The sequence below is a fragment of the Coccidioides immitis genome, assembly GCF_000149335.2.
Source record: "Coccidioides immitis RS genomic scaffold supercont3.4, whole genome shotgun sequence".
Taxonomy (NCBI): domain Eukaryota; kingdom Fungi; phylum Ascomycota; class Eurotiomycetes; order Onygenales; family Onygenaceae; genus Coccidioides; species Coccidioides immitis.
In genome coordinates, this window is record NW_004504311.1 from 1,910,920 (window position 1) to 1,935,012 (window position 24,093).

A 24,093-nucleotide genomic window follows, 5' to 3' on the forward strand; every position below is an offset into this window, starting at 1 on the left:
TGCGCCTGCTATGTTCCAAGGCGCAGCATGGCATCAAAATTCTTTCTTGCGAATGTGACATGTGTATACCAGCATCCTGAATTACAGAAACCGGAACTGTTGTACTATGACACGGGAAACGTAGTCAACTACTATTCATTCCTATTTTTGATCCATCTCGTGTACAGAAACTTGAACATCAAAAATTTTTAGTAGGATTTGCCCTGGAAATCTTAATGTGCTACGTTCCGGATGCCTCTCGTCTGCTTGGATATCTGATTGATCAGTATCTGACTTAGGAACGCAGAAACTCGTTGTGACAACCGGTGGATTGTGAGTAGATGTATGAGAATTTAATCGGCGCAAGAGCAGAAAATGATAAGAAACATTCATTCATGAGGAAATATCATATACATAGGGATCCCCGATATGAATGTTGAGGGAAGCACCAAGAGGAATCTAGACAAAAGGCAAACTGCAAGTCCCGAATCGAGAGCAAATTATTAGCTACCAATCTAAATCAGCATTTATTCACCTATTCCTCGCTTGATCACTCCCTCCGCAATCTGGATCGCCCTAACGACATCGACACGGTGCCGCACAACTTGAGCTCGAAAGCCTTTGAAAAACCGAGGTCCTGGATGTTATCAGGGAGTTCGGCTAGCGAAAATCGCTTAGATGCGAACCGGCCGCTAACTAGGAGATAATCGCAGCAGGTATGTCCATGATCAGGCGTGAAGTCATGTTCACTATCTTCATCATCAGGGCGAAAGCAATTCAAAATAGCGTAAATACCTCTCTCAAGACCATCTGGGCCGAATCTGACAACGGCGTAGAACCTAGTAGAACACCATTCTCCTTCGTCAGCATCTTCATACGAGAGCGGTTTATCAATTTCACCTCCCAAAGATTGCAAAATTTCGAGCTGGAAGCAGTTGAATCCACCAGCGTCGAGATCACCTGGTCCACTCAAGTTAGCTTTTCCACCAGGCAACTTTTCGCCACAGCTATGGAAAGCTGTGCCTGGTCGGATGTTGTCATCTACGCCAAGGACTGACTGCGGGAAGATGTCGTCAAAATCAAGAAGAGGTGGTACCTCCGGACGCAAGCCATAGATGCATGGGACAATGCGGAGGAACCTACTGCCTCCAATCCTCCCAATCGGGAGCCAGAGTACAGAGAATTGCCGAATTCCACGCACAATCGTGGCGCGATCAGTTTTGATATTGAGGTTGGTGTCGGCAATCATTCGTACAAACTGATTCAAGGGGGTTGACGGAGGTGAATTGGGAAGAGGTGTTCGTTTTGGGAAGTCCACCCAGTCCAAGAATGCCATGATATCTGCATGGTTGGTGTCACAGGTGTTGATCTTGTTCGGGAGTTTCTGGTAAGTAGACCCATTGGAAGACCTGCTGGTTGTAGGGTTGACAGTGGCATGGAGGCTCAGAGCCAGCTTCTCCTTACACACTGTGAGAAGTTGATCTGTAGTAACTACTGTACGCACCTATACATGGTGACCGGGCATGAGAACAAAATATAAGATAAAATAGAGGCAGCTCGGGCGCGCCAAGCAGAGGTACTGCAACAAGCTTCCGTTTCTTGCCAAGCTGGAAGTAAAACAATAACTTCGTCAAGCAAAAAAAGGTATATTAGTCTCGGATGGCAGTGCCACGGTCGAACGGCACGACCGCTGGTAGCCCACGCCAAGGGCTGAAGTTCGAGACTTACGCTGCGCATCCTGAAGAGAATCTTGAAAAAGTTTGAAAAATTACTTGAGATCTCATGAAGAATCATTTAAGGGAACAAAAAAAAAAGGACCAAAAAAACCCCCGAAGAACTGGGGGTTTTCACCAGGACCCCTGGTGTTTTTTTTTTTTTTTGGTCTTTTGGTCTTTTTGGCGCTGGGGAAAGGCGACCCTGGAGATTCACTCTTGCTCATGATATAACGTATGATGCTATATAAATATGGGATACCGCAGTCGTCTTTTGCGCTGATCGGAAGCTCGACTGTGGTGTGAGCTCAGTGTCCCAACATTGATTCTCCTAGTATCGGGTGCATATATCACGGCTGATGGATTCGACCTACTGGAGAGAGCTGCAAGGAGGATCTTAAGCGATACTCTATTTCTTACATGGTAGAAAGGTTGTCGGTCATTACCTGAGGGGGGCGTGAGGGCGTTTGGAAGTAAATTGCTTCGAGAGACGCCGCAGGAACACCAGTGAACTGCGGTGTTGTGACACTGGTGGCACAGAAGGATTGAAGATCCTCGTAACTCCTCGGTGTACGGAAATTGGCAAATACCGCATGATTTCTTCACAGCTACAGGGCGCAACTAGGCCTTCGCGCGCTGCACAAATCAGATCTAGGGAAGAGCGATCCTCTGAGGAACTGGTACCACCAATACCTGATGTTTCAGCGAGGCTGAAAAGCAAGTTGAAGGATTACATCTTAAATGGAGGTACACAAGAGGATGGCCATGGGATTCCGTGGCCTTTAGGATCACTTTGTGGCATTTCCACATCGACCTTTTCTGCTTGGTCCAAGCATCCACTCCACATCATGCCGCTTTAACACACACCACCATCTATCATGACTGAACCACCGTTGTTGATCCCAGGACAGGGCAGTAGACTTCACATAAAATGCAATGGGTCACCTCCTCCATTCCAATGTCAGTTGTTGTCCTCTTGACCCTGCAATATGCCGGGCTTCTCTCACACCCACTCTCTCTTCACACCCATTCTGGCGGCCGCCATCACCTCACAGGTACCCATCTGTTGTCCGCTAGCCCACCATGTCTCGAAGGAGCTACGAGGCTACTAACCATATGCAGAAGCTATAGGAACCACGGAATGTGAACTTGATAGATGTGTGTGCTCTTGCTGTCTCATCCTAGGATAGTGGGATGAGAAGTGAGATGGAAACTCTGCATCAGATCAAAGAAGATCCAAGCCACTAAGCTGGAGACTAACTACATAGAGACTAGTGTCTTGATACCACCCCCTAGGGGAATCTCAGCTAATCTATATGGGTCACGTGAGCGAGGTGCTAGTTGGATTACCTAACAAAAAAGACACCAAACCGGATCAACATATCTCCGACATCCCTTTTTCACGCACACCAACACCCTCCTCACCACACGGTTCCTCTTGCAAGCGCTCAAGTGCAAGCAGACCAATGGCCTACATCTACCCGGATGCTCAAGCTACCGCTATGAACATCATCTCGGCTGCGGTTCCGAGGCCTTCGTGTACCAGTGCGGCACGCACGCGCTCAAGGCGCCCAAGATCCTGAATCTCACACTCCTCGACGAGAAGGAACGCAGACGTGCTGAATACTACAACAAAGGCAATCGGGAGGCGCTTGAGCGAGAGAAAGAGGTGTACAAGCGGGTCGGGCGCGAGTGCGATGGAGTCGCAGAGTGCGTGGATATCCTCGACGAGGGAATCCTCCTTGTTTGCTACAAGAAGGGCGATCTCGAGCGATATATCACGGAAGAGAAAGAGGTCGACGAATCCATCAAGACAACGTGGATCTTGTCTGCAATCAGCACTATCCACCATCTCCACCATGTCAGCAAAGTGCTGGTATACGATATTGCCCTTCGGAATTTTCTGCTCACGGACGATTTGTTGACGCTCAAGATGATAGATTTCGGACAGGCCAGTGTTTTCCCACCGGACACGGATATCACGACAGCCAACGATGATGGCACGACTGTGCAGGTTGACATCTTCCACCTGGGATGCATAATATACTCCATCATGTTGTGGCAGTCGTACCACAACGACCTTGCTCACCATGACTGGGTGCCCCCCCCAATCGAGGACTTGCCTAAGTTAGATGGTCTTGGGCCTTGGGGCGAAATTATTAAAAAATGCTGGTCTTGCCAGTATCGATCTTCCAAGGAGCTCCATGATGAGGTCCTCGCACTTTTTCAACCATCGACACCTAATAGTTTGTTTGCAAGAGGTTGGATGTCATTGATCCTCGACCTTTTTTCAAGAATGTTTTGGAGTTCCGGGTGATTTAATGACGGAGTTGGGTTTTGTCGTTATCATATCGTCTCCTTGAATGTGATACCTGACCTGATTTTTCTCTGTCAAATTTTCTTTTTTCAACATGCGCGGAGAGCTTGCCGCTTCCCTTTAATATTTACTTCCTACAAATATCCGTGGCTTCAATGCTATCTTATGATGGTGGAGATCGTTAATTTTCATAAGGTCTCTCTTGATCTGTCTTGACGTCCAGGTCTTTGAGTCGTCATAGAAATGTCCCGGTGGAATATAGATACCTCCGCCATAGGCTCTGGAAAAGCAGACAAAGCATCCTATAGCTTATTTCTCCAGCTCCGACGCATATTTTTGACGAAACTTCTACTCCAAACGTAGATTGCCTACGCAGGTGTCGCGATCGAGATGCCGCTCGCGATTGTAGAGGAACCCGTCCCTCCAGCACCGGTACCTTCATCGTCCTTCTTCTTATCTTCCTTTTCACGGCATTCGGGACACTTGCGCTTCGTAGTGCTGCTGGCCTTGCTTGATTTCTTTACCACGTCGCACTGGCTACCGCTCCGTGAAGCCTCGGGGCACCAGACCACGCGTGGCTGCGCCGGCTCTTTCACCGTATGTCCGCATCCCTTGTACTTCCTAGGCGCAGGATTCTCGTCCCAGCACGTCCTGCCATGGAAAAAAGCACAGAAGCATATTAGAAACCCTTGCGCATTGTAAGAGAGAAAGGGGACTTGCGTCCGGGATGAAGTGCTCACCTGGCGAAATAACCTACTAGTAGAGATAGCCACAGATATTTCAAGACTAGGTTCAGCACCAGGCCAGAGGTATGCATGCAGACGGATTCTGATGCGCGAGGTTGCTGCCTGGGGTTTTCTGATGAGTTTGGATACTTTCTGTGAGATTGGCTTGATAGGCCTATTTTGTTGGGAATAATTTATTTTGTTTGTCTTTTGATACTAGGTCCGCTCACATTACAAAAGTCTGGTCATGCCTCATCCTCCTCATCATAGTCATCCTCTTCATTGTTGCTGTCACTGTACCAAAGAACCACAGACAGTTAAAATCAAGGCACAGACAAAGATCTTCAAGTTCCTGTCAGTGTTTTTCCACTAGCCTTCCAAAGGAAACTGATATATGCCACTGTGGAGCTCTGCCTGCAACAGAATGTAGTAAATGATTTCAAGGCTCCTGGTGCTTCCATTTCATTTCACTGTAAGCACGGGGCATGAAATCAATGTGTGAAATGTTTTGTCATTGGGGAGGGTGGTCTCTCCTTCTCCTGCCTTGGACTTGGATTGGCATGGAGTCGCGGCTGAGGCTCCAACTTCACATCTTCTAAGCCAGAGTAAAGAGAAAACGAGCGATGTGCTCATGCAGAGTGTGAGGCACACGCCTATCTGCCAGCTCAGGAAACCTGGGATACTGCCATGGTCTCCCGACGCGAACTGAACATCAGATTAGAAGGCCTATCATCCGCCTCTCATACCAAAGTTACCTTGAGGGATATCACCCATGGAGCAGTGCTGGATGTAAACACTCAGTATATTGACAAGAAAATAGCACATCAATAAGAATGCCGTTGCCGCTTACTCGAACACACTGGTCTCAGTGCCCTCCTCCTCTTCTTTCCCATCAAGTTCTGTGGCTCTGGCTGCCCAAAGACCTGCTCCTCCACGCCCAGATCGATGCCGTCCATGCCACCAACAGGGGGCACAGAATCCCCACAACAAAGGGTATCTTCTCGCTCTTTCATCATAGACTCGGCCAGCCAAAGCCAACATGCCACCAGCCAACAGTCTTCCGCACTGTCATAGTTGCAGTCCGCCGGCAGATCGATATCCCCAACAAATCGCGACCCCTGGTTCTGCTGCAGTGGAAACACACATCCCCCAAACCTGTCTATCTCCAAAGCACAGACTTCCAGAGCCCGCCCCGCGACCCCAAGGGACAGCCGCGTCGCACGGCACTCGCTCAGGGCACTGTAATCACCTGGCGGCAGCGCCACCCGCCCGACTGAGGGACGCGCAGACCCGGCCGTGGGATCGGTGCTCAGAAGCAGGCCGGAGGGGCTGACGGTTCCAGGCACTGGGGTGTCGCGGTTCGAATGGGACTCTGCAGGTTGGACAATGTCGGGGATCAAGTCAGTGCTCCCTCCGAGCGCCGCGGCGGCAGGAAAATTGTTGGGACGCCCCCACAGTGAGTCGTGCACTCCTCGAGGGAGGTCGTGCCCGTCCTCCAGGGGAAATATCACCAGATGCAGAGAATCCACATAACCACCAGTGTCCACATGCTCCAGGCGGCCGCGTATTGACTTTTCCCAGACAACACGCTGTTGAACCGGCGAGGCAGGCTCAGTTGAAGCAGAGATGCTCACACCTGGCTCCTGAGAAGCCAATTCCATTCCATGGACAGGAGATACGCATGGGCAGGCAATCATCACATCAGCAGTGGTTTTGTCGATGCTGTTCACGCCCTTGTCACCATCTGCAGCAGTCAGCTCAGAGTCAGCCTGGTTTATCCAAGGCACAGGGTCATACCATAAGCAGCGGGAGCTTCAATGGAACCCACATTTCACATGGCCTGGACGGACTGTTCGTCCTCCGACACACACCTTGTGTTCAGACTCCTGGTCTCATCATCGGAGTCACCAGTGAGATCCACATACTCAACAGGATACCAAGACCTCAGGGGACCCATCTTCGGACCCCAGAAAAGCTGGAAGGAATGAGATCGGGGAAGATTCAGCAGAAGTTGGAAAAGGCAAGGCAAGAGAGAGCCATTTTGCTGGAGGAAACTGCTCTATTTCTACCCAAGCACTTTCCTGGCCTCAGCCAACCTTCTCCCCCGTTTCTCTCAGCTCGCCCGGAACAATTCTCACACTGAGAAAGGCTCGCACACCACCTGCTGCATGAACTCCAATCAAATTCCTCCCCCCCCGGGTTCTCTGGCCTCAGGAGGAGCCTAGACAATGCTATCCCCTCCCATTCGCCCGTCCCCCTCCACAAGGATTCCCTGTCTTGCTGGGAACGGCACTGGACGCTGTGCCTCAGTTCTCAGTCGCCTGTGCTTCCTGCCCTTGTGAGCATCCCCGGTAATGACACGCCTCCAGTGAATAGCCCTCGTTGTGCAAATCGCCCATGCCTCCAATCTATCTTTTCCTTGCGTGTGTCTATCGTAACGACCGGCCGATTTGAGCGTCGCAATGCAATCCGGGGATAAGATCGTAGTGAAAGGAGGTAGACGTGTTTGCCTCAATAGTCTAGGTTGGCTCTGCTCCTAGGTCTCTGGGGAACCAGAGAAGACGGGGGAAGAGGAGACATCCAGCCGGGGCCACAGGACCAGCACACCCCTTCCTATCCTAGCACCAACCGGACAAGAACGCCTGGCTGGCTGAGTGAACCCCTGCGTGTGCAAAGGCCCAGAAGTGAGCATTCTATGTATGCCACCATGATCTTTGCATTTCGAGGCCAGGACCATCCCGTCTTTGCGGCACAGCATCGCCCAAGCGAGCTCGCCGGCATGACCACATCTGCACGCCAGCGTACAAGCAGTTATGGTGGGAGGCAATTGACCGTCATTGACTGTGATCACCGGTCTGCGCAGGCAGGAAATCCCGTTGCCGTGCTCGCTTCTGCGATCCCCAGGCAAGGGTGATGATTGTCTCCGGGTCACCAAGTCGCCCCCCCTCCCTGTCTGGATAGAGGGCTCTGCTCGATCGGTCGGGGCTGGAAATGGCAAGCCATCTCCGCGGCGCAGTGTGATCTAACACCAGCGCGTCATGATCTCTCGTACGCGAGGCCTCAGCTGAGCCTGCCCTGGCCCTGTCCCTGTCCCCAATTCCTGCGGTGTCCGTGCCCAACTCTGCGCAAGCAAGCGAGTCGCAGCTTCGCGAAGGCCCGGGATCCAGGGAGAAAAGAGAAACAGGTAGGTGGCGGCGCAGGCACGGAGGTGGAGAGATGGAGAGGGAGGAAAGTGGAAAGGAGGAAGGGAAAGTGTGGTGGTTGAAGCAGCGCGAGGAGCAGGACAGCACCTTATATAGCTGTTCGGCGCACGCACAGGCACGGCGCGGCCGCCAAGTGCACCATGCTAGAACGGGTCTAGCGGAGCAGGACTAGGCCGGATGGGGAAAATCACAGGTCCCTCCTTTACATGAATAATAAAAGGCATGGGGGACTGCATTACCGAACTCCGAAGACGAATAGAGCCCGGGGGGCCCGCCCAAACCAGGAAGGTTCTCCGTTCCTGAGGATTCCATAACACTTCCATCGGGGTGAGGTGGAAGCGCTGGATAGGAATGCAGGGAGTGTATGCAAGGAAATGGAACTGGGATGAGGGGACGGCTGTAAGCATCGTGTGCCAAACATGGTTAGAAGCGAGGCGAGAATCCAAACCAAATCCCTGATGGACGTGCGAGATGCCGAAGGGTCAGAGATCACGACAAGAAGGTCATTGCGACTCTGATGATCTGGTGCATGATGATAAGTGTCAGCCATAACATTCGCGCTCGTACTCCCACCCAACAGCTTGAATTTAGTATTATCCGGATGCACTGTACTCCGTACATGAGCTGTCATCTGTATGGATATTAATCCGATAAGTTTTCGGAGGTTGGAGCAGAAAAGTCCTTGCATGTACTCCGTACAGTACGGAGTAATATGGGTACCATGCACGGCCAGGGGTCCGGCTCGCCAATGAATAGGGGGCGTCCTTGTTTGTTTTACTTCAGACAGGAGTCAAGTCAGCGATTCGAGGTGGGAAGTTTAAACTTTGTTGCTGGCCGATTCCGAACGCGTCAATGGCGACTTGAGGATTTCCAGCCATGGTGGAAAGGCAAAACTGTTTGCTCAGACCCGTGGGTTATCCGTGTGTTGTGGGCGGCGAGGCATCAAGTCGCCGCAGGACAAGGTGCAACGACCGCTACCACGGCGTTCTATTGGGCGACCTGGAAGTCAAGCGGTCAATCCAGACTTCAGCCAGAAGGGAGAGCACTCCCTCACCTCGTGAGATCTGCTCAAGCTGGTTGGACTGGAAATAAACCCCAAGCCGCAAGCTTGAAACACCTCAAACCCCTGGGCTGAACTTTTATCCAGACTGCTCACCGCGAATGATCTTCGTGCCAACAACCCACGGCGCTAAAGCGTCCACCTGCTCGTCCACCAAAGAGCAACGCGTGATTGCACATATTAATAGGTCATGTCAAACAAACCCCTTACACGACCCCGTCGCCCTCCACCACAGCGCGTAATCTTATTTGTGCTGCCCCAATCACGTTGCTCACGTTGGGGATTTCTCTCTCGTCGCTCCATATCCAACCATGGTCCTCTTCCACCTTCTGTCTGCAGTTGGAGACGATGATTTTTGGCGCTGCTTCTGATCCAGCAGCCGCCTGGCCCCGGTACCCAGCATCTGCAAAATATGTATTCTGGTCCAGATGCGAATTGTTTCTGACGAACTGCTCGTTGCTTGTCTTCTCCCGCTTTCTATATTATGGGCTTGATGACCTCGCCTCAACTATCCGCTTCACGAGGGTTGTCCACATGCTTTCATCCCATGTGCCCTTTCATATCCTGTTGAGCGGTTTTCCTTTAACGAATTTCCTTACCGTTCTTTTTATTTCTTCGTTCATTTATCTTGATCACTTGCTCTTTGGCATTACAGCCGGTGTATCTGGAATACACCAACGGTCTATTCGTCTTCTGGTCCCACATTGCCAGGGCTCAAAAGGCATAATCGGTCGCTTATTTTCATACAAGGTCCGTTGAGCAACACCTTCCCCGCCTGCCGGCGCCGTGTGGCCACAGACGACACCCCGTCAATGCGAGACAAGATTATTCTGACATGTATGCCTCTAGGGTGCTGAAAGATTAAGACTCAATCTTCACTGCACAATCACACTGTCGAATCATCCCGCTGGCCGGACACCTCGCATTGATCCCCTTAATATATCACCTTCGACCTAATAATCTAATACTCTCTACATTTGGTTTCATCCGGAGTTGGACGAACCTTCGAATTCTTTTTCCCCAAATACCATCCTTGCTTTGGTTATCTATCTGATTCGAATTCGCACATTGCATTTTCTACCGTTCACAAAAAGTCGACAACTGTTATCAACGTTCAGGAGTTCCAGCTTTTTGTTTATTCTTTCTCTCTTTCCAGAACGATGCCTGTAACCATGGAGAGAACAACTTCATGTTATGATCGGGAGGCCATGAACGAATTTATTATGATGCCTGTTTCGAACGATATGATCCGGTATCTGGCTCAGAAGGCGTCTGAGGTTCTCCAGTGCGGAGATGATGCTATGCCACCCACGCAGAACCGAGGCCAGCCCATCACTCCTCCAGAGAGCCCCCGGCCTGGTGCCACCACCTCGTCCCAGCCTGCTCTTCCATCCGTCGACTCATTTATCCGCAACTTAGTCAAGCGATCCCACGTCGAGGTTCCAACGCTCATGACATCGCTGGTGTTTTTGGCCAGATTGCGTGCAAAGCTTCCTCCAATGTCTAAAGGAATGCGATGCACCCCTCACCGTATCTTCTTGGCCTCTCTCATCCTTGCCGCGAAGAATCTTAATGACTCAAGCCCTAAGAATAAGCATTGGGCGCGTTATACTATTCTAAATAGTTATGAGGGGTTTGGATTCTCCTTGCCGGAAGTCAATCTAATGGAACGTCAGTTGCTTGCCTTGCTTGACTGGGATACTCGAGTCAGAGAAGAAGACCTTTTCGACCATTTTGAGCCCTTCCTCGCCCCGATTAGAGATCGTCTTCAGTTGCAGGATCAGGTGGAAGCTGCTATCCAGGGTGAATGGCAACTTCAAGCATCGATGCTCCAGAAGTCCAGTTCTCGGAGTGTTTCACCACGTTCCCACTATCGGATTCCATCCAGGGGAGTTTACGATTCTCCTATGTCTATGTCCAGCTACTCCGGTTCTTATATCCACTGTCACAAGCGTCGCCAATCTTCGTATGGTGGTGGTCGGTCGAGGTCCCCGCCCTCCCTCAGGGATGTTCCGGGCCTCTCCTACGAGGCTAGCATCCACGGCTCATCATCCAGATCCTCTAGCATTGCTCCTAGTTCACGAGGAACTCCTGCTAGCTTTAGCACATACTCCACTACAGACGTCATGCTTGACGATTCGAAACATAGCCCTTCAGCGTTGTCTAGCTACGTTACCATTCATAGTATCAAGCCAAAAGCTAAAACACAAGTCTTGCCGGGATACGGTGACGTTCAGCAACAGCATACTAAGCGAGCGAAGACCGGGGGAGCGATTACCAATGGGAACCTTTTTACAAGATTCTTTAGCTCAGCGGCGAATTCTTATGCGGAGAAACTGGTGACTCGAGCGGCTGCTCGAGGTTAATTTGCATGCTTTTTAGAATGGTTTGGTGGTGCTCGCGGAGTGCCTCATAGTTTGGATGATTTTTTTTTTTTTCCCTTCAGCATTTGTGCGTTTGATATCTAGCATTTAACATCTGGCATCTAATCTTTGGCGTTTGGCGGACGGATATTATGTCTTGGTCATTGGTATAGCGTATAAATCTATATCTTTGCCATTCCCATTTGAAGAAGCCTTAATATCGGAAACTCTGTCGGAGAACTTGTACATCGCATGGCAGGAAGCTAATGCACGCAACTAGGATCATGTCTCCAAACTTTAGAATCGATAGATGCCTCATGTGTACCAATCGAGTTTCCCCGTCGAGGATAGGGTCAAGTCGGTTCTAAGAATACCTCCCATGAACAGTACTGCAGCGCATTCTGTCAAAATAGGGCACGAAGTATCCCACAACGACTATAACTCCCTGTCCTGAAGCATCCCATCGCGGTCAAGCCCAAAGGGAAAAGAGACTGTAATCGTATGTGTGAATGTATGTCCTGTACAATACATCCCGTCGACAAACAAAATGCACGAACTAGCTCCTGAAATCACGACTTCCCTTCATTACCAGCATTCGCATCCTTAGACCCCACCGGTAAATCCATTCCCACTCTTCTCGCCGTTAACCGAACGCGTTCCTGCTCATCCACATCTGCACCAGGGTTATACCGTTCGAGTAAAGTTGTATACTGCCTCTGGGCTCTTAGGTATTGGCTGAATTGCTCCACTTCCTCGATACGGGCCTGTGCAAGGTCTGCGGGTGCTTGGCCCTCTGGGTTCGCTAGGTATGTCCGGATTCGTTTTTGGAGGGGCGAAGGGGAGGAGAGCGGGCGCTGGGGGAGTTCGCGGAGAATAGAGCGGTAGATGGAGCGTGTTTGGATGCTGATTTGGGAGGACATTGTGACTGCCCGGAGGGTATAATGTGTGGGTCCCCGAGAAAAAGGCAGATTGGGACCGTGTCGATGTTGAATGGCTTTATAGAAGACTTTTGTGCAGGATATTGGGTTGCATGTTCAACGGGAGCTCGACAGCCCTGCACAGCTCGAGCCACACCTAGAAAGGCTTAGCGGAAACCTCGGTGCTACGCTAATCGTATTGGAACTCGGCTTTCGGCTGCTTAGCCGAGCGGCTGCATACGGAGAGCGAAAGGACGCATCACGCAAGAAGATTGTTGCGAAAGCTTCTGCAGAGCAAACTGCCCAGCATCAGTTGCTTCCTCCTGGTCTACAATCACGTCCCAACACTACCCAAGCACCATATTACTCCCCACAAAGATTATTATGATATTGCCATGATGTCCTTGTGCCAGGTCTGCAGCAGCCAACCTTTTAAATACCGTTGCCCTGCTTGTGACCTTCAGAGGTGAGCAAGCGATATTCTACTTGCTTGAAGAACTGTGAGCTTAACGCGTTGAAACACCCTCCAGTTGTTCTTTAAATTGCTCACAAGCGCACAAGCCAAATTGCAACCCAAGACCAGTGCAGTCACTCCAAACAAATTACGCCCAGAATGAAATTTCTACTGCGGGATCAGTTGGCGAAACAAGAGAGATAAGCCAGGACAGTGGTATTGCAACAATGGAGGATGCTCCGTCGAATTCTCTCAGAATAAATTCGGGGTTCGCGCAGCTGGGGAAATCGCAGGGGCTACAGGAATTGTTCAACCAGCATCCAACCCTACGTTCTCGTCTACGTGATATTCATAGAATCACTCTCGAGGAAGAATGGATAGAGATGGGACGTTCGATCCAAAGTCGCAGTCGCGGCCGCGGTAGAGATGGATATGGGCAAAGATCAATGAATAGGGGCCCGTGGACTGTCGAAAAAGGGTTCAAAAGAGGCCTGGGACGAGTTCGGAAATGGAGAGAAAGCTGTGAAGCTGGTTCTGGGGGCGCTGATGGAGCGGCATTTATGAGATTTATTGCTTTGGTATTAGGCGAGGATGGAGCACAGCCGAACCGCCATCTGACAGGAGACTTCACATGAACCTTGCGATAAGCTGGTTTCCCAAAGTAAGGCTGTGATGGCCTTTGACAGTTTATCGAATTTGTCCCGATGTTTAAAGGGAAGGCTGTGCACAGCATCGTCGTTCCGGACCCAATGCAGATGAAGAGGCAGCTATGTGGGACATATAGCATGTTTTATGTCCCCATTTGGCCCATTGTCCGAAGAACTAGTGGCCCACACTGAAACACAGCCCATGCAATGGGCTAGCCTCTTCATGGGGACTAGCTAAACCATCCTGCAGAGTTGGGGGCATGTTGACATATTGTCCCAGAAATATGGAATACATATCAAAAAGAGAGTTTCGCCCACTATTTATTTCGATCTCACGAGCACTGGGCAAGTTTGGACCCGTCGATCAAAGGTCTCTTTGAATGACCCAACCATTGTGGAATCAGCAAGTGGTCGACGAACGCATCCTACTCCAATACATTCAGGAGGTGCTGTTAGCATACTGTTTGCGCTGTGGTTTCGAGGATATGTTGATGGTACGAAGAGTTGTACAGTGCTTGTTAAACAAACCAGTGCTCTATGCGAGCCCGAAGTCAACGCGCTGAAAACATCGGTCAAACTCATGTCAACATGCAAAATACATCCACCCGTCCATTACCTTGAAAATGGATGTCATTTGCATGATGCAGAATTGTGATCTTACGATGATAAATTAGTTCCTGGTTTGCTTGATCTTGATTCTTGTCTTAGAGCGGAAAAGAATGCACTACCTTTGAAACGTAGCACTGCATGTCCCTTGGGAATCAAGGAGGAGGAGGTTTAGCTACGAGAGACGAACGGTGGATTTGTATTGAAGTATAATCCCCGATTCATGGACGGCCACTATGGTTCACCCTGTTTCATTAGACTACGCGTGTGCTGTCGACTAATCGAAATCACTTGGTTTCAACAAATCGCTAAGACGGTGTGAGAAGGACGATGAACTGCCTGAGAGAGTTTGGTCACTGCAAGCCAGAGTCTCCTATTCCTTGCTTGCTTGTTTCACGATGGCAGAAAAGTTCCTCGCCACTGGATTAGTTTGGTTCATAGAAAACTGTCATCTCGGAGGCCTTTCAACGGTCTCTATGGAGTGGCACACTTCGAGAAGAAGGGCAACCTTATCTAGATAAAATAACTAGTTAATCAACCCTCTTAGGTATTTCCTCGGTTGCCTCTTTTCACTGAGATTTTACCCACACTTTGCTTCGTCTTTTAAGTAACACACCCTCCCGCGAGCGACACAATTCAGCTTAGTAGTTTGAGGGACACCCTTTGGCCGTGTTTTTTTGACGTTCTCCGTGTGGAGTGAAATTCACTAAATATCTCAAAGTTGCCGTTTCGTCTTTCGGTGGCTTGCTTGTCTGGAGCGCACGCCGCCTGAAAAGGTGAAACGTGACCCCAAGCTTATTTTCCCGACAGATTCGATCTTCAACACAGTACGCGTTAGCAATTGACGTATTATCATGCACTGAAAACATCAGGGTGCTACCGCAGAATGCAAACGTCATACCGTGCCTCCGTCCGCGTCCTCGCGCCTCCTTATTAGCCCTCCCTGCAGACAAAAGTGCCAGTGACTCTGAACCCTGCTCACTCAAACATGACGCCTCAGCACTTGAGGAATAAGTCGGCGGGAGATTTGATCAAGAAGCAGCCCGTCCCTCCACCACAGAGACCTACCTTGCAGAGCCGGACGTACTCTGCTCCCGCCGGCGAACTCCCCCGCCCTCGCCATTCGAAGCAGCCCGATGGTATAATTGCAGCAATCGATGAAAGCAATCCTTTGCCCTACGCCCAGGACGCTTCAGGGCATATCCCAAATGAAACCATGGTATGTGCGGCTTCCGTGTTCTTCTTTTCAATACAATGGTCCATGCGCCTTCATATTATCTGGGTTGACCTTTCGTTCTGTTCTTTCGCTATCGGCTATAGGTAAGCATCCCGTCACAACACTGCCTGCCTCAGGTGAACATGGCAGTTGTCGGCGCACAAGGAGTAGGGAAGTCTACGCTTGTAAAGTATGCGTTGGACCTGAAGCAGACTCCAATTGCCCGCTCGTCGGTTAAAAAGATGTCCTTGGATGGCACCATCTACCTCGTTCGACTCTTGGAGGTTGGAATCCATAACATCGCAGTTGATGAACACGGAAGGATTACATGGCCAAGGTTGCTCGGAGAACAGGCGGTGCCACCCATTGATGGGGTTCTTGCGCTGTTTGACTCCGCTGATCCTCGCACCCTTACGCAACTGTCTCAACTTCTCAGTAAGTCGTGAGAGAAGCCTCTCCCGCCTTGTTTATTTCTCCGCAGAGCGGCCCCCGGTCGGCGGGTGGCTTTCCTTGTTCCATGGCGACAGTTAACCTGGAGTCTTCGAGGAATACTCAACGATAAACTCTATCCAGGGCTATTTACAGTACGATAAGCATAATAAAACTGACAGAAGATCCTTGATGTATAGGTACGCTACAGCAGACAAGTAGTATACCTTTTCTCGTCGTGGCCTGTAAATGCGACACTCCGCGCCGCTCCTCTCAACATGACCCTGCAGTTCTCGAGCAAGCGAATCGACTTCTTGCGGGGACCGAAGCATTACAGACATCTATTCGTGTTTCAGAATCTTACAAGAAGTGCATCTCCATAGTTCTCAGGGCGATCATTGTTCGAACTTCCGGTAAGGATATTTTTCACCCCATCAGGTTGCTTTATTGTCGTGTGTCGGGTCTCCACTTTGATTTTTATCAATGTGCGTCTGGACAGGGCCTATTTCCACCCTGTCCGGCCAGCCAAACCGCTCAGATTGACTGCCCTGTTCGTTGATGTTGCATCCTTTTCCTTGCCCGCCAATTATTATGACCCGTTTTAATGTCCCTTTCTGCCATTGTTCCGTGCGGTCGCCCAGTTTAATTACACGAACTGGGCTAATTTCCACATGTCCTGGGGGATGACTGGTCAATGAGTTGGTGCGGAGTCTTGTTGCCCGCTAGGGAACCCCCTGCTCCCACCACGCTAAATCGTGCTTTTGCGGTGCTCCACTCCAAGCCCGTCCACTCACTCTGCACAGTTATTAATATAACCACCCTATTATTGCATGCCCTTCCGCCTCAATCCCTGTCAAACGGCGGCCTCGAAATTTCATGTCTGATATCTAGCTTCGATTTGGTTGACTAGACATCTGTGCTGAGACTTTTTTTTTTTCTCTTCCCTCTCGGAAAAGCATTGACTCAATTGACTCGACCACTAACCTTGGTTCTCGTTTTCTCGCAGATGTAGTTTGTGAGAAGAAGCGTCCTCTTCCCAAAAATCGAGCTTCCTCTGGAAACATTCCCTCGCGCCTTCGCCCTTATTCGAGCCGCCAACACACGAGAGCACACTCCGAAACGCCCAAGGGCACCTGTTTGCACCCCGCCGATCCTTATCTTAACGAAGGAGTCCGTCTCGACTCCGCAACTGATTCAAACCTGGCTCTCAATGTACATGGTTCGAGATATGGACGGAGTAATTCGCAGCCTGTTCCACCACGGACGCCTCCGGGGAATCGGGTGAACCGTGGTTCTTCCTTAACGGTAGACCCAGTTCCTGAGGAAACCTCACCTGGAAACATCGCACACCAAAGGCTTCGTACGCAGTGGAGGCATAGTGCGGGTTCTGACGCCTTCAATTCGTTTTTGGATATGGAAGATGAAACAGAAGACTCTTCGAATCAGCTCACCAGCCCGTCAAGTCCAAATGCCAAAACAAAACCAGAGGATCCTGGCTCTACGTTCGACGAGCTAGTGGATCGGCTTTTGTCGATGCCATTGACTAAACAAGACGCAAAGTTCCCATCAATATTTCTATGCCTATACCGAAAATTTGCAAGCCCTTCTCAACTTTTATACTCGATAATCGGACGCTTTGAACGGATGGAAAACAGTGAGGTGCCTCGATTAAAACGCCATGCGGACCAATTAACCATGCTCAACGTTCTGGCTCAATGGGCTGCTGAATACCCTGGAGACTTTGCAAGTCCAAAACCCCGGAAGCGACTCACGGACTTTATTGGGTTCCTGGAAAAGAATATGATTTTCGCGTTCGCGGCGAAAGAAATTAGCTCGTGTCTCGAAAAATTCGTGGAAGACGATGATGTAGACTGGGCATTTAAGGATGAGAAAAGCGAGCCTGAAAATGTGGAGACCTTCTTAGACACTTCTGTTCAAAGCTCACCGGCGGCTTCCGTCTCCCAGAATACGGACGAGACCATTCAAAACATGGCTGCTCTGGACCTAAACGAAGAAAATGTCGACCACGCGTCTCAGTATTCTAACTTGTCAATGACGTCGACGCTCAATAGATCGGGGAGCATTTCCAGCCAGTCGTTCAAAATGCTATTGGGCACGGAATCGGCCCATCGAGAAGCCCAACGACTCGAGATAGTACCACGCCACACTTTGGGCAAAACACAATGGCGCATATTCATGGAGATACCAGACGAAGACTTTGCACGAGAGCTTACCCGTATCGACTGGGTAATGTATAGCGCCTTTAGACCACGGGAGCTTATTCGCCACGTGAGCACGTCGTCAGAAAACAAGGAAAAGCCGTCCAGCCATTTAGAAAACGTGAATAGGATGATAAAGCAATTTAATCACCTCGCATATTTTGCCGCCAGCATGGTCTTACTTCGCGATAAAGCTAAGCATAGGGCTCAAGCATTAGAAAAGTTTATGAATATTTCATTGGTTGGTAACATCGCGACCTTGGTTGTCTTATTTGTAGATCGTCGACTAACCATTCTTCTTCCATCTAGAAATTACGCCAGCTGTATAATTATAATTCTCTAGGAGCGATCATCGCAGGGCTAAATGGCACTCCTATATATCGATTGGCACAGACTCAAGCACTCGTCTCCCACAGCGTTAAGAAACAATTTATGAGTTTAGTTATTTTAATGGGCACCCAGAAGAGCCACTTCGCTTATCGGTTGGCATGGGAGAACTCATTCGGAGAAAGAATACCGTTCCTTCCACTTCACCTTCGCGACCTGGTCTCAGCAGAAGAGGGCAATAGAACCTTTATTGGCGATCGCATCAATTGGCGTAAGTTTGAGATCATGGGCGATGTGATACTTGGAGTTCAGCAGAGCCAAAAAACTCCCTTCCCGACGTTTCATATAAATGAGATTGTGCGGCGACTGGTATTAGAGGCAAAATTTGAAAGTGATGAGGAGGTGAGTATCGAAGGCATTCCTCTCAGGTCAGGTTTGTCCGAGCGAGGACTAACTTATATTCCCAGGAGCTATACACTCGAAGCCTTCAGGTCGAACCCTCAGCGGTGGTAGGCGGAGGGCATGAGAGGCATAAACGCTTCAACTGGCGACGAAATTGATATTAACATGGCTCACGATTTTAACGATGATATGTTCATATATATTACAAGGTTATAGATTTGGATATGGTCACCCTCCAGTTCTCTACACTTTGCGAAGCCCTCTCGTCTCATTCGCGCTTCTTGGAAGAATGAAGGCAAGAAAATGATTCTATTCATTCTATTTCCGTATTGATATGGTTTACCTTTCCCCTGCCCTGGTCCCGGAAATAATGACTTTCATGCACCCAATCCCCCAAACCAACAGAAGAAGAAAAAAGAAAAAAAGAAAAAAAGGGAAAAAAAAAAAAAGAAAAGGAGCATCTCTATCGGATTTAGTCTTGTTCTGCTTTGAATATACCCTCATCAATGAGCCCGCAGTTCGGGTTTAGGTGACTAGGGCGTTTTGAGTGAATGAATTGGTTTCCTTTGCTGGCTCTTTCGAACATTGTGTTTTCGGGTGGTATAACTCCGTTTTCCAGCGAGGGTGGTATGATGGCAAGGCATTTTTTCTTTCTTTTTTTAAGTTTTGCACAGAAGGATTGAGGTGGATTCTAGTTACAGGCTCGTCCGATCGCTATTTTATTAATAGATAACAGTCTCCTTCCCTGCTTTCTGTTCGAATCAAGGGAGCTTCTTGTGTTGAACCCGAAAAGCTATCGGCAAAGCACGGGCCAGCCAGGTCCGCGGCAATTCTAGCCGGAAAAACGATGTCGGCTAAAGTAGCCCCGCGGAGCCCGCGATGTTCCCTTATTAATATTACGTCAGACGGTGGTTATTCAGCAGAAAGTTTCCGCTGAGCAACCTCCGCCGAGGAAACCAGACACATTTCGCTTAGGATAAAGACCTTTCTTGCAAATCGGAATAAACAAGCCACCGCAACCATGGCTGTACGGACGGCATCAAGGTCGCTTTCCCAAGCGATCAGCAGATCCCAATCTGCCAGTGGAGTTTTCGCATCGCCACCACGATGGATGATTTTCACGCCCAGGACCGTGTACACCCAAGCTGCGAGAATCCCAGTGATCACGTCTTCGCGGTCACGCCACAGACCGACTCTGTTAAGACAGCATCAGCCGGTTGCTGCTCAGATGCCGGCGAATGTCCCCGCGAACAATCGGACGATTTTCATTCAGACGGAAGTCACTCCAAATGCAGATGTGAGCTTTGTCTTCCTCTCTCACCGCGAGAGTTAAGATGACGGCCACGGATGAACAGATATGCTAACCCGCATTCCTCAATTAGGCTCTTAAATTCATCCCGAACTATCCCGTTCTTCCAGAAAACTTCCCGGCCCCATTCCTTGAATACCTATCTCCTCGTTCCACCCTCGCTGCGCCCCATCCATCTCCGCTCGCCGCAAAACTCCTCAACGTCGATGGCGTCTCCTCTGTTTTCTACGGTCCAGATTTCATCACGATAACTAAGGCGGGTGATGCTAACTGGGCACATATCAAACCCGAAGTATTCAGCCTCATCACGGAAGCTGTCACTTCTGGCGAGCAATTAGTAAATACTGTGGCGGTGGCGGAGGGCGCCCAGGCCGGGCAGGAAGGAAGTGGGGAAGAGGCGGTGGAGTATAATGAAGAAGATGAGGAGGTTGTTGGCATGATCAATGAATTGCTTGAGACGAGGATTCGTCCGGCGATTCAAGAGGATGGTGGAGATATTGAATTTAGAGGATTTAAGGATGGAAATGTGATGTTGAAGTTGAGAGGGGCATGCAGAACGTGCGATTCAAGTACGGTGACGTTAAAGAATGGGATTGAGTCGATGCTGATGCATTATGTGAGTTCTGGACATCTCTTTTGCTCTAATCCGGGTTGTTTTTTTTGGTTTTGGTCTCGGATGAGCTACTAACTAAAGGTTATTGTGATTTAGATCGAAGAAGTCAAAAGTGTCACTCAGGTCATCGACGAGGAGGAAGAAGTTGCTTTGAAGGAGTTTGAAAGGTTTGAAGAAAAGCTACGGCAGCAGAAGGGCCCCGGTGCTACTGCATCAACCGTTGGCAAGGGAAGCCTCGACACCGCGGATGCGTGATTTTAGCTTCCTCGTGTGTTTAGTCTCTGTGTTAACTCCCTTGCTCGCACGAGTTCAAATGCAAGTGGGGTGTGTGTATGATACCATATTTTATGCTTGTTTGGACTCTGTTCCTCGTCAAGGACGACGTTCACCCGGTATTTCCTATTCATGTCTTACTATATGATGCAAGTGCAATAGATTGTTAGAACCAAATAAGCGAAATTTACTAAAAAATTTTCTGCATTAGCGCTTCGAACGTCCTGATCTATTACATGGGAGGCGCGACTATCACACCAGCGCACAATGGCCATGACGATGGCTGAAGATGGCTATAGGTGTTGAGAGGCGGATGGCTTGATCTGCATTTTTACAAATCACCCAGAGTCAGCGACTGCATGCCACTCTAGATCCGCATCATTCGGCACTCTCCATGCTCTTGTGCATCCACGGCCGTGGAGTCGGGGCCATCCGCAACCATCATTGGGACGTTAAAGCTTCCATGTCAGGACCCCGGTTCTTTGTTTGAGTGCAAATGCAAAACATCTCGGCTCAACCTTGTTAGCTCGTATTGGTGTCGCTTGAGTCCTGTACTCTAACAGTGCTTCGACCCCGTAACCCGTCCTTGACGAGCAATCGATGGAAGATCGGCTGTGGTCTAGATCATCGAATGCGTTACGTTCCCTATTTACAATGGATATTCTCCTCTTCAACTACTCCGTATATGCACACACATATACTTAACCCCTCGTCGCCGTGACTACTCCGCAACATGTGAGGAGTTAAAGGAAAATGTGAGATCATGTCTGGTGTACATGTAAGTCTGCGCGGCCCAGTACCTCATGTGATTGATACAACACGGGAAACTTCTCCACACATTCCAGCCCGGAACTGTTTCGGAATCTAGTGTGTGCATGGGTTGAGGTGAGGAGGGCCTTCTTTTTGGCAGAGACGCCGGATTACCTGCGGCTGATTCCCTAAGGAAACACCCCTCCATTTCCTGTGCTCCCAGAGCTGGAGAAGATGGGAGCACATCATGCTATCGGCTAGTAATGAAAAGCTCACGCCGATAGAGTTTTGATTCCCTGGTACTTGAGGTGGCTCGCATTGAGAGTACGGTGATGTATGTGTATATGATCAGATGATTCGTACCTGTCATAGGGCTTGGTAGTCAATACTGGAAATCGAGTAACAAATTCTCCGCGGATACTCTCAGGTGAAGATTGGTATTCCGGGCTTTTTGCGTGGACCCCTGAAAGAAGGTAGCGCACAGAAGCAAGTGAAGATGACACTCTCAAATGCAGTGTAAGCGTCCGAGCGTTTGATCTTTTGGCGCAAGGCCTCTTGGAGGAACTGGAGGATGCATGCATGAATTACCTCGCGTCAATAGTTAGCTAGCCGGCTGTCGAGTGGCTTGCTTCTTGCGCACATGACTTTCTTTCAAAATCAATTCATCATTTCATGCCGGGCTGGTTTATGTTTAACCATCTGTCGAGATATCTTTGCCCCGTGGCATGGAGAAGGTTGCCGAGTTTGATCCTCCGTTTCGCCGGCAATTTTATGCCGTCTCAGTGGCACATAGGAGCGGTAACATCAAGTTTGAGCGTCTTTGATCCTTGTCTTAATCGATGAACTAAATAAAATCGCTCACAACTTAATTACTGTCCCTGGGCCCCTGCCAGCATTTCTGTTCAAGGGGCGGGATTGTTAGGCCTAGGAGTTTTGCTCAAAAAGCCTCCGTCTAGCAGAGATGTTTTTGCACGGGTCGCTCGCCCCTTCACGCGGTCGTCAAATTTGTGGGCGGGAATTGGGCGCGAGGTCGGAAAAGAAAAAAAAGCCATGAGTGACGGTGAATGGAACATAGGGATCTGCATGCTGTGAAAGATCCGCATCATCAACTTAGTTGCGGAGTTTTAGAGGTAATACTGCATCGAGTCCGTTTCTCAGTGTGGAAATCAACAATATACTACATACGTAAGTCTGGAGCGTTTGAAGGCCGGCTTGGTATGAGAATAAGCTCCGTCGGTGGCAAGGGATTTGTTGTTTCTTCCTCTTCGCCGTGCACTTTGTTGCAAAAGCTTGGATTTGAGCTTCCGATGAAACTTCGGCCAGGCTCAAGGCCATCCATGGCTCCAGTGTTGATGATTTATGACCTGAGCTTTTTTGATAAATAAAAAACAAAGTGGGCTTTGTTTGAAAAGAGTTCATTGGCAAAGATGGATTGACGATGATCCGCCCAACCACGACACAGCGCCCTACACCCGACGCGTCGAAGCACCCGGGATGTGGCTGAGAAAAAAGATACACCAAGGAAAATTCTGGGTTTTCGGACTCGGCTCACAGACGGATAATCTGTGTGGGGTGAAAGTGGGTTTCCGCGAATGCAAAGAGGGGCTCTCGTCCTGGCGTGGAATCCACGGAATCTCTCGTGTAATTTACTATGTCGGTAGTGTGATTGGAAGGCCTGGTGGGTAGGCTTCTCCACAACAGCTTACTTAGTTACGATGTTTCCACGCAGGGCCCTTCTTGAGGCTTTTCTGGATCAAGGATTGATAGACACAACAGGCGCCTGGAGAAGCAGGATCTGGAGGAGATCGCAAGGGAAAGTATTAGCTGGGATTGGAACAGTTCGATGACAAGGGCAATCGAAGCTCGATAACTGAGCCCTGGTGTCGTCAAGTGAATGCACAAGGGCTCGGCAGTGGCATTCTCCTCACATGTGGGCATCGTATGTATGCCTGCTGACCCAACTACCCGACACTCTCACGGCTGGACTGAGATGGGGGAGAGGGAGGGGCCTTTTTCTTGTCCCAAATTCAATTGACTCGCTAACTGGTTAATGAACCGGGGTGTGGAGGGTCAAAAGATCACTCCACCATCTCTAGAACCTCACACAAGCCCTTTTAATTTGGTTAGCTGCCACCCAACGGTCGTGGGACAGACCTGTTTCGCTGCAAGGGCCATGGGCGGGCTTGACATGGCCCTACTCTTGAAAGAGCAATCGACCTTCATTTGGACAACAAGCTATGGTCCTGTGTATGTATACAGATGTATGGGAGTATGTGTGTTGCCCTTAATATGCAGGTAGCTGAGGTAGGGAGTGACTGATGAATTTGTCTGGTTCGGTGAAGAGTAGAGTCAAGCTGTCAACCGGCGGTGATTTATATTCCCCAGCCCAGTTACAGCATGGGACAACACGTTCATGCAATGCTCCTGGGGGTGAAGCGAAGCGTCTTTGGCCTTCTGTCACTTTCTGTTTCATTCCAACCCACACCATTATCTTCAGGCCATATTATACTGATAGAGCTGTGACTTTCTCAAGCACGGCGGAATGCGTAGTTAGCCAGTTATGTACTCTATA

The 24,093-nt window shown here is 49.6% G+C and overlaps 11 protein-coding genes across 12 annotated transcripts; 7 read left to right on the forward strand and 4 right to left on the reverse strand.

Moving 5' to 3' along the window:
- Positions 1 to 529: 529 nt before the first annotated feature.
- On the reverse strand, positions 530 to 1,504 carry CIMG_04949 (uncharacterized protein; the record flags this gene model as incomplete). Its single annotated transcript, XM_001245507.2, has 2 exons — positions 530 to 1,446; positions 1,498 to 1,504. 2 exons carry the CDS (start codon positions 1,502 to 1,504, stop codon positions 530 to 532), a joined length of 924 nt encoding a protein of 307 aa, XP_001245508.2.
- Positions 1,505 to 2,680: 1,176 nt separating this feature from the next.
- On the forward strand, positions 2,681 to 4,330 carry CIMG_04950 (serine/threonine protein kinase; the record flags this gene model as incomplete). Its single annotated transcript, XM_001245508.2, has 3 exons — positions 2,681 to 2,746; positions 2,882 to 2,892; positions 3,054 to 4,330. 3 exons carry the CDS (start codon positions 2,681 to 2,683, stop codon positions 4,006 to 4,008), a joined length of 1,032 nt encoding a protein of 343 aa, XP_001245509.2. The 3' UTR covers positions 4,009 to 4,330.
- Positions 4,331 to 4,376: 46 nt separating this feature from the next.
- Positions 4,377 to 4,825, reverse strand: CIMG_04951 (uncharacterized protein; the record flags this gene model as incomplete). Its single annotated transcript, XM_001245509.2, has 2 exons — positions 4,377 to 4,659; positions 4,749 to 4,825. 2 exons carry the CDS (start codon positions 4,823 to 4,825, stop codon positions 4,377 to 4,379), a joined length of 360 nt encoding a protein of 119 aa, XP_001245510.2.
- An 86-nt stretch (positions 4,826 to 4,911) lies between these two features.
- Positions 4,912 to 7,187, reverse strand: CIMG_04952. 2 transcript variants are annotated; one of them, XM_004446070.1, is made up of 3 exons: positions 6,531 to 7,187; positions 5,584 to 6,477; positions 4,912 to 5,516 (listed from the first exon to the last, which is right to left on the reverse strand). In XM_004446070.1, exons 2-3 carry the CDS (start codon positions 6,428 to 6,430, stop codon positions 5,500 to 5,502), a joined length of 864 nt encoding a protein of 287 aa, XP_004446127.1. In that variant the 5' UTR covers positions 6,431 to 6,477; positions 6,531 to 7,187; the 3' UTR covers positions 4,912 to 5,499. The 2 variants fall into 2 exon arrangements, with proteins under 2 accessions (XP_004446127.1, XP_004446128.1); XM_004446071.1 differs by having other exon boundaries at positions 4,919 to 6,477.
- On the forward strand, positions 7,131 to 7,647 carry CIMG_11443 (uncharacterized protein; the record flags this gene model as incomplete). Its single annotated transcript, XM_012358457.1, has 2 exons — positions 7,131 to 7,156; positions 7,257 to 7,647. The coding sequence occupies 2 exons, from the start codon at positions 7,131 to 7,133 to the stop codon at positions 7,645 to 7,647; spliced, it is 417 nt and encodes a 138-aa protein (XP_012213880.1).
- A 1,010-nt stretch (positions 7,648 to 8,657) lies between these two features.
- On the forward strand, positions 8,658 to 10,415 carry CIMG_04953 (g1/s-specific cyclin pcl1; the record flags this gene model as incomplete). Its single annotated transcript, XM_001245511.2, has 4 exons — positions 8,658 to 9,012; positions 9,084 to 9,163; positions 9,336 to 9,746; positions 9,846 to 10,415. The coding sequence occupies 4 exons, from the start codon at positions 8,658 to 8,660 to the stop codon at positions 9,951 to 9,953; spliced, it is 954 nt and encodes a 317-aa protein (XP_001245512.2). The 3' UTR covers positions 9,954 to 10,415.
- CIMG_13406 (cyclin) lies at positions 10,157 to 11,362 on the forward strand (the record flags this gene model as incomplete). Its single annotated transcript, XM_001245512.1, has 1 exon — positions 10,157 to 11,362. The coding sequence occupies one exon, from the start codon at positions 10,157 to 10,159 to the stop codon at positions 11,360 to 11,362; it is 1,206 nt and encodes a 401-aa protein (XP_001245513.1).
- A 204-nt stretch (positions 11,363 to 11,566) lies between these two features.
- Positions 11,567 to 12,356, reverse strand: CIMG_04955 (uncharacterized protein). The gene has a single exon (XM_001245513.2). The coding sequence runs from the start codon at positions 12,277 to 12,279 to the stop codon at positions 11,929 to 11,931; it is 351 nt and encodes a 116-aa protein (XP_001245514.1). The 5' UTR covers positions 12,280 to 12,356; the 3' UTR covers positions 11,567 to 11,928.
- Positions 12,357 to 12,674: 318 nt separating this feature from the next.
- Positions 12,675 to 13,365, forward strand: CIMG_04956 (HIT finger domain-containing protein; the record flags this gene model as incomplete). The annotated part of the gene is made up of 2 exons (XM_001245514.2): positions 12,675 to 12,742; positions 12,807 to 13,365. 2 exons carry the CDS (start codon positions 12,675 to 12,677, stop codon positions 13,363 to 13,365), a joined length of 627 nt encoding a protein of 208 aa, XP_001245515.2.
- Positions 13,366 to 14,662: 1,297 nt separating this feature from the next.
- On the forward strand, positions 14,663 to 19,336 carry CIMG_04957 (Ras guanyl-nucleotide exchange factor RasGEF). Its single transcript, XM_001245515.2, has 6 exons — positions 14,663 to 15,202; positions 15,304 to 15,634; positions 15,829 to 16,041; positions 16,635 to 18,088; positions 18,157 to 18,576; positions 18,642 to 19,336. Exons 1-6 carry the CDS (start codon positions 14,972 to 14,974, stop codon positions 18,732 to 18,734), a joined length of 2,742 nt encoding a protein of 913 aa, XP_001245516.2. The 5' UTR covers positions 14,663 to 14,971; the 3' UTR covers positions 18,735 to 19,336.
- A 201-nt stretch (positions 19,337 to 19,537) lies between these two features.
- CIMG_04958 (HIRA-interacting protein 5) lies at positions 19,538 to 20,983 on the forward strand. The gene is made up of 3 exons (XM_001245516.2): positions 19,538 to 19,873; positions 19,959 to 20,501; positions 20,595 to 20,983. The coding sequence occupies exons 1-3, from the start codon at positions 19,598 to 19,600 to the stop codon at positions 20,751 to 20,753; spliced, it is 978 nt and encodes a 325-aa protein (XP_001245517.1). The 5' UTR covers positions 19,538 to 19,597; the 3' UTR covers positions 20,754 to 20,983.
- The last annotated feature ends 3,110 nt before the right edge of the window (positions 20,984 to 24,093 follow it).

What these genes read in the sequence shown, in the direction of transcription:
- CIMG_04952 (XM_004446071.1), bottom strand. Translation starts at nt 6,430, where the DNA reads ATGATTGCCTGCCCATGCGTATCTCCTGTCCATGGAATGGAATTGGCT.
- CIMG_04955 (XM_001245513.2), bottom strand. Translation starts at nt 12,279, where the DNA reads ATGTCCTCCCAAATCAGCATCCAAACACGCTCCATCTACCGCTCTATT.
- CIMG_04957 (XM_001245515.2), top strand. Translation starts at nt 14,972, where the DNA reads ATGACGCCTCAGCACTTGAGGAATAAGTCGGCGGGAGATTTGATCAAG. An exon ending in ATATCCCAAATGAAACCATG is followed by an intron (nt 15,203 to 15,303) that starts GTATGTGCGGCT and finishes TATCGGCTATAG; the next exon opens with GTAAGCATCCCGTCACAACA. An exon ending in GCAACTGTCTCAACTTCTCA is followed by an intron (nt 15,635 to 15,828) that starts GTAAGTCGTGAG and finishes CTTGATGTATAG; the next exon opens with GTACGCTACAGCAGACAAGT.
- CIMG_04958 (XM_001245516.2), top strand. Translation starts at nt 19,598, where the DNA reads ATGGCTGTACGGACGGCATCAAGGTCGCTTTCCCAAGCGATCAGCAGA. An exon ending in AAGTCACTCCAAATGCAGAT is followed by an intron (nt 19,874 to 19,958) that starts GTGAGCTTTGTC and finishes TTCCTCAATTAG; the next exon opens with GCTCTTAAATTCATCCCGAA. An exon ending in AGTCGATGCTGATGCATTAT is followed by an intron (nt 20,502 to 20,594) that starts GTGAGTTCTGGA and finishes ATTGTGATTTAG; the next exon opens with ATCGAAGAAGTCAAAAGTGT.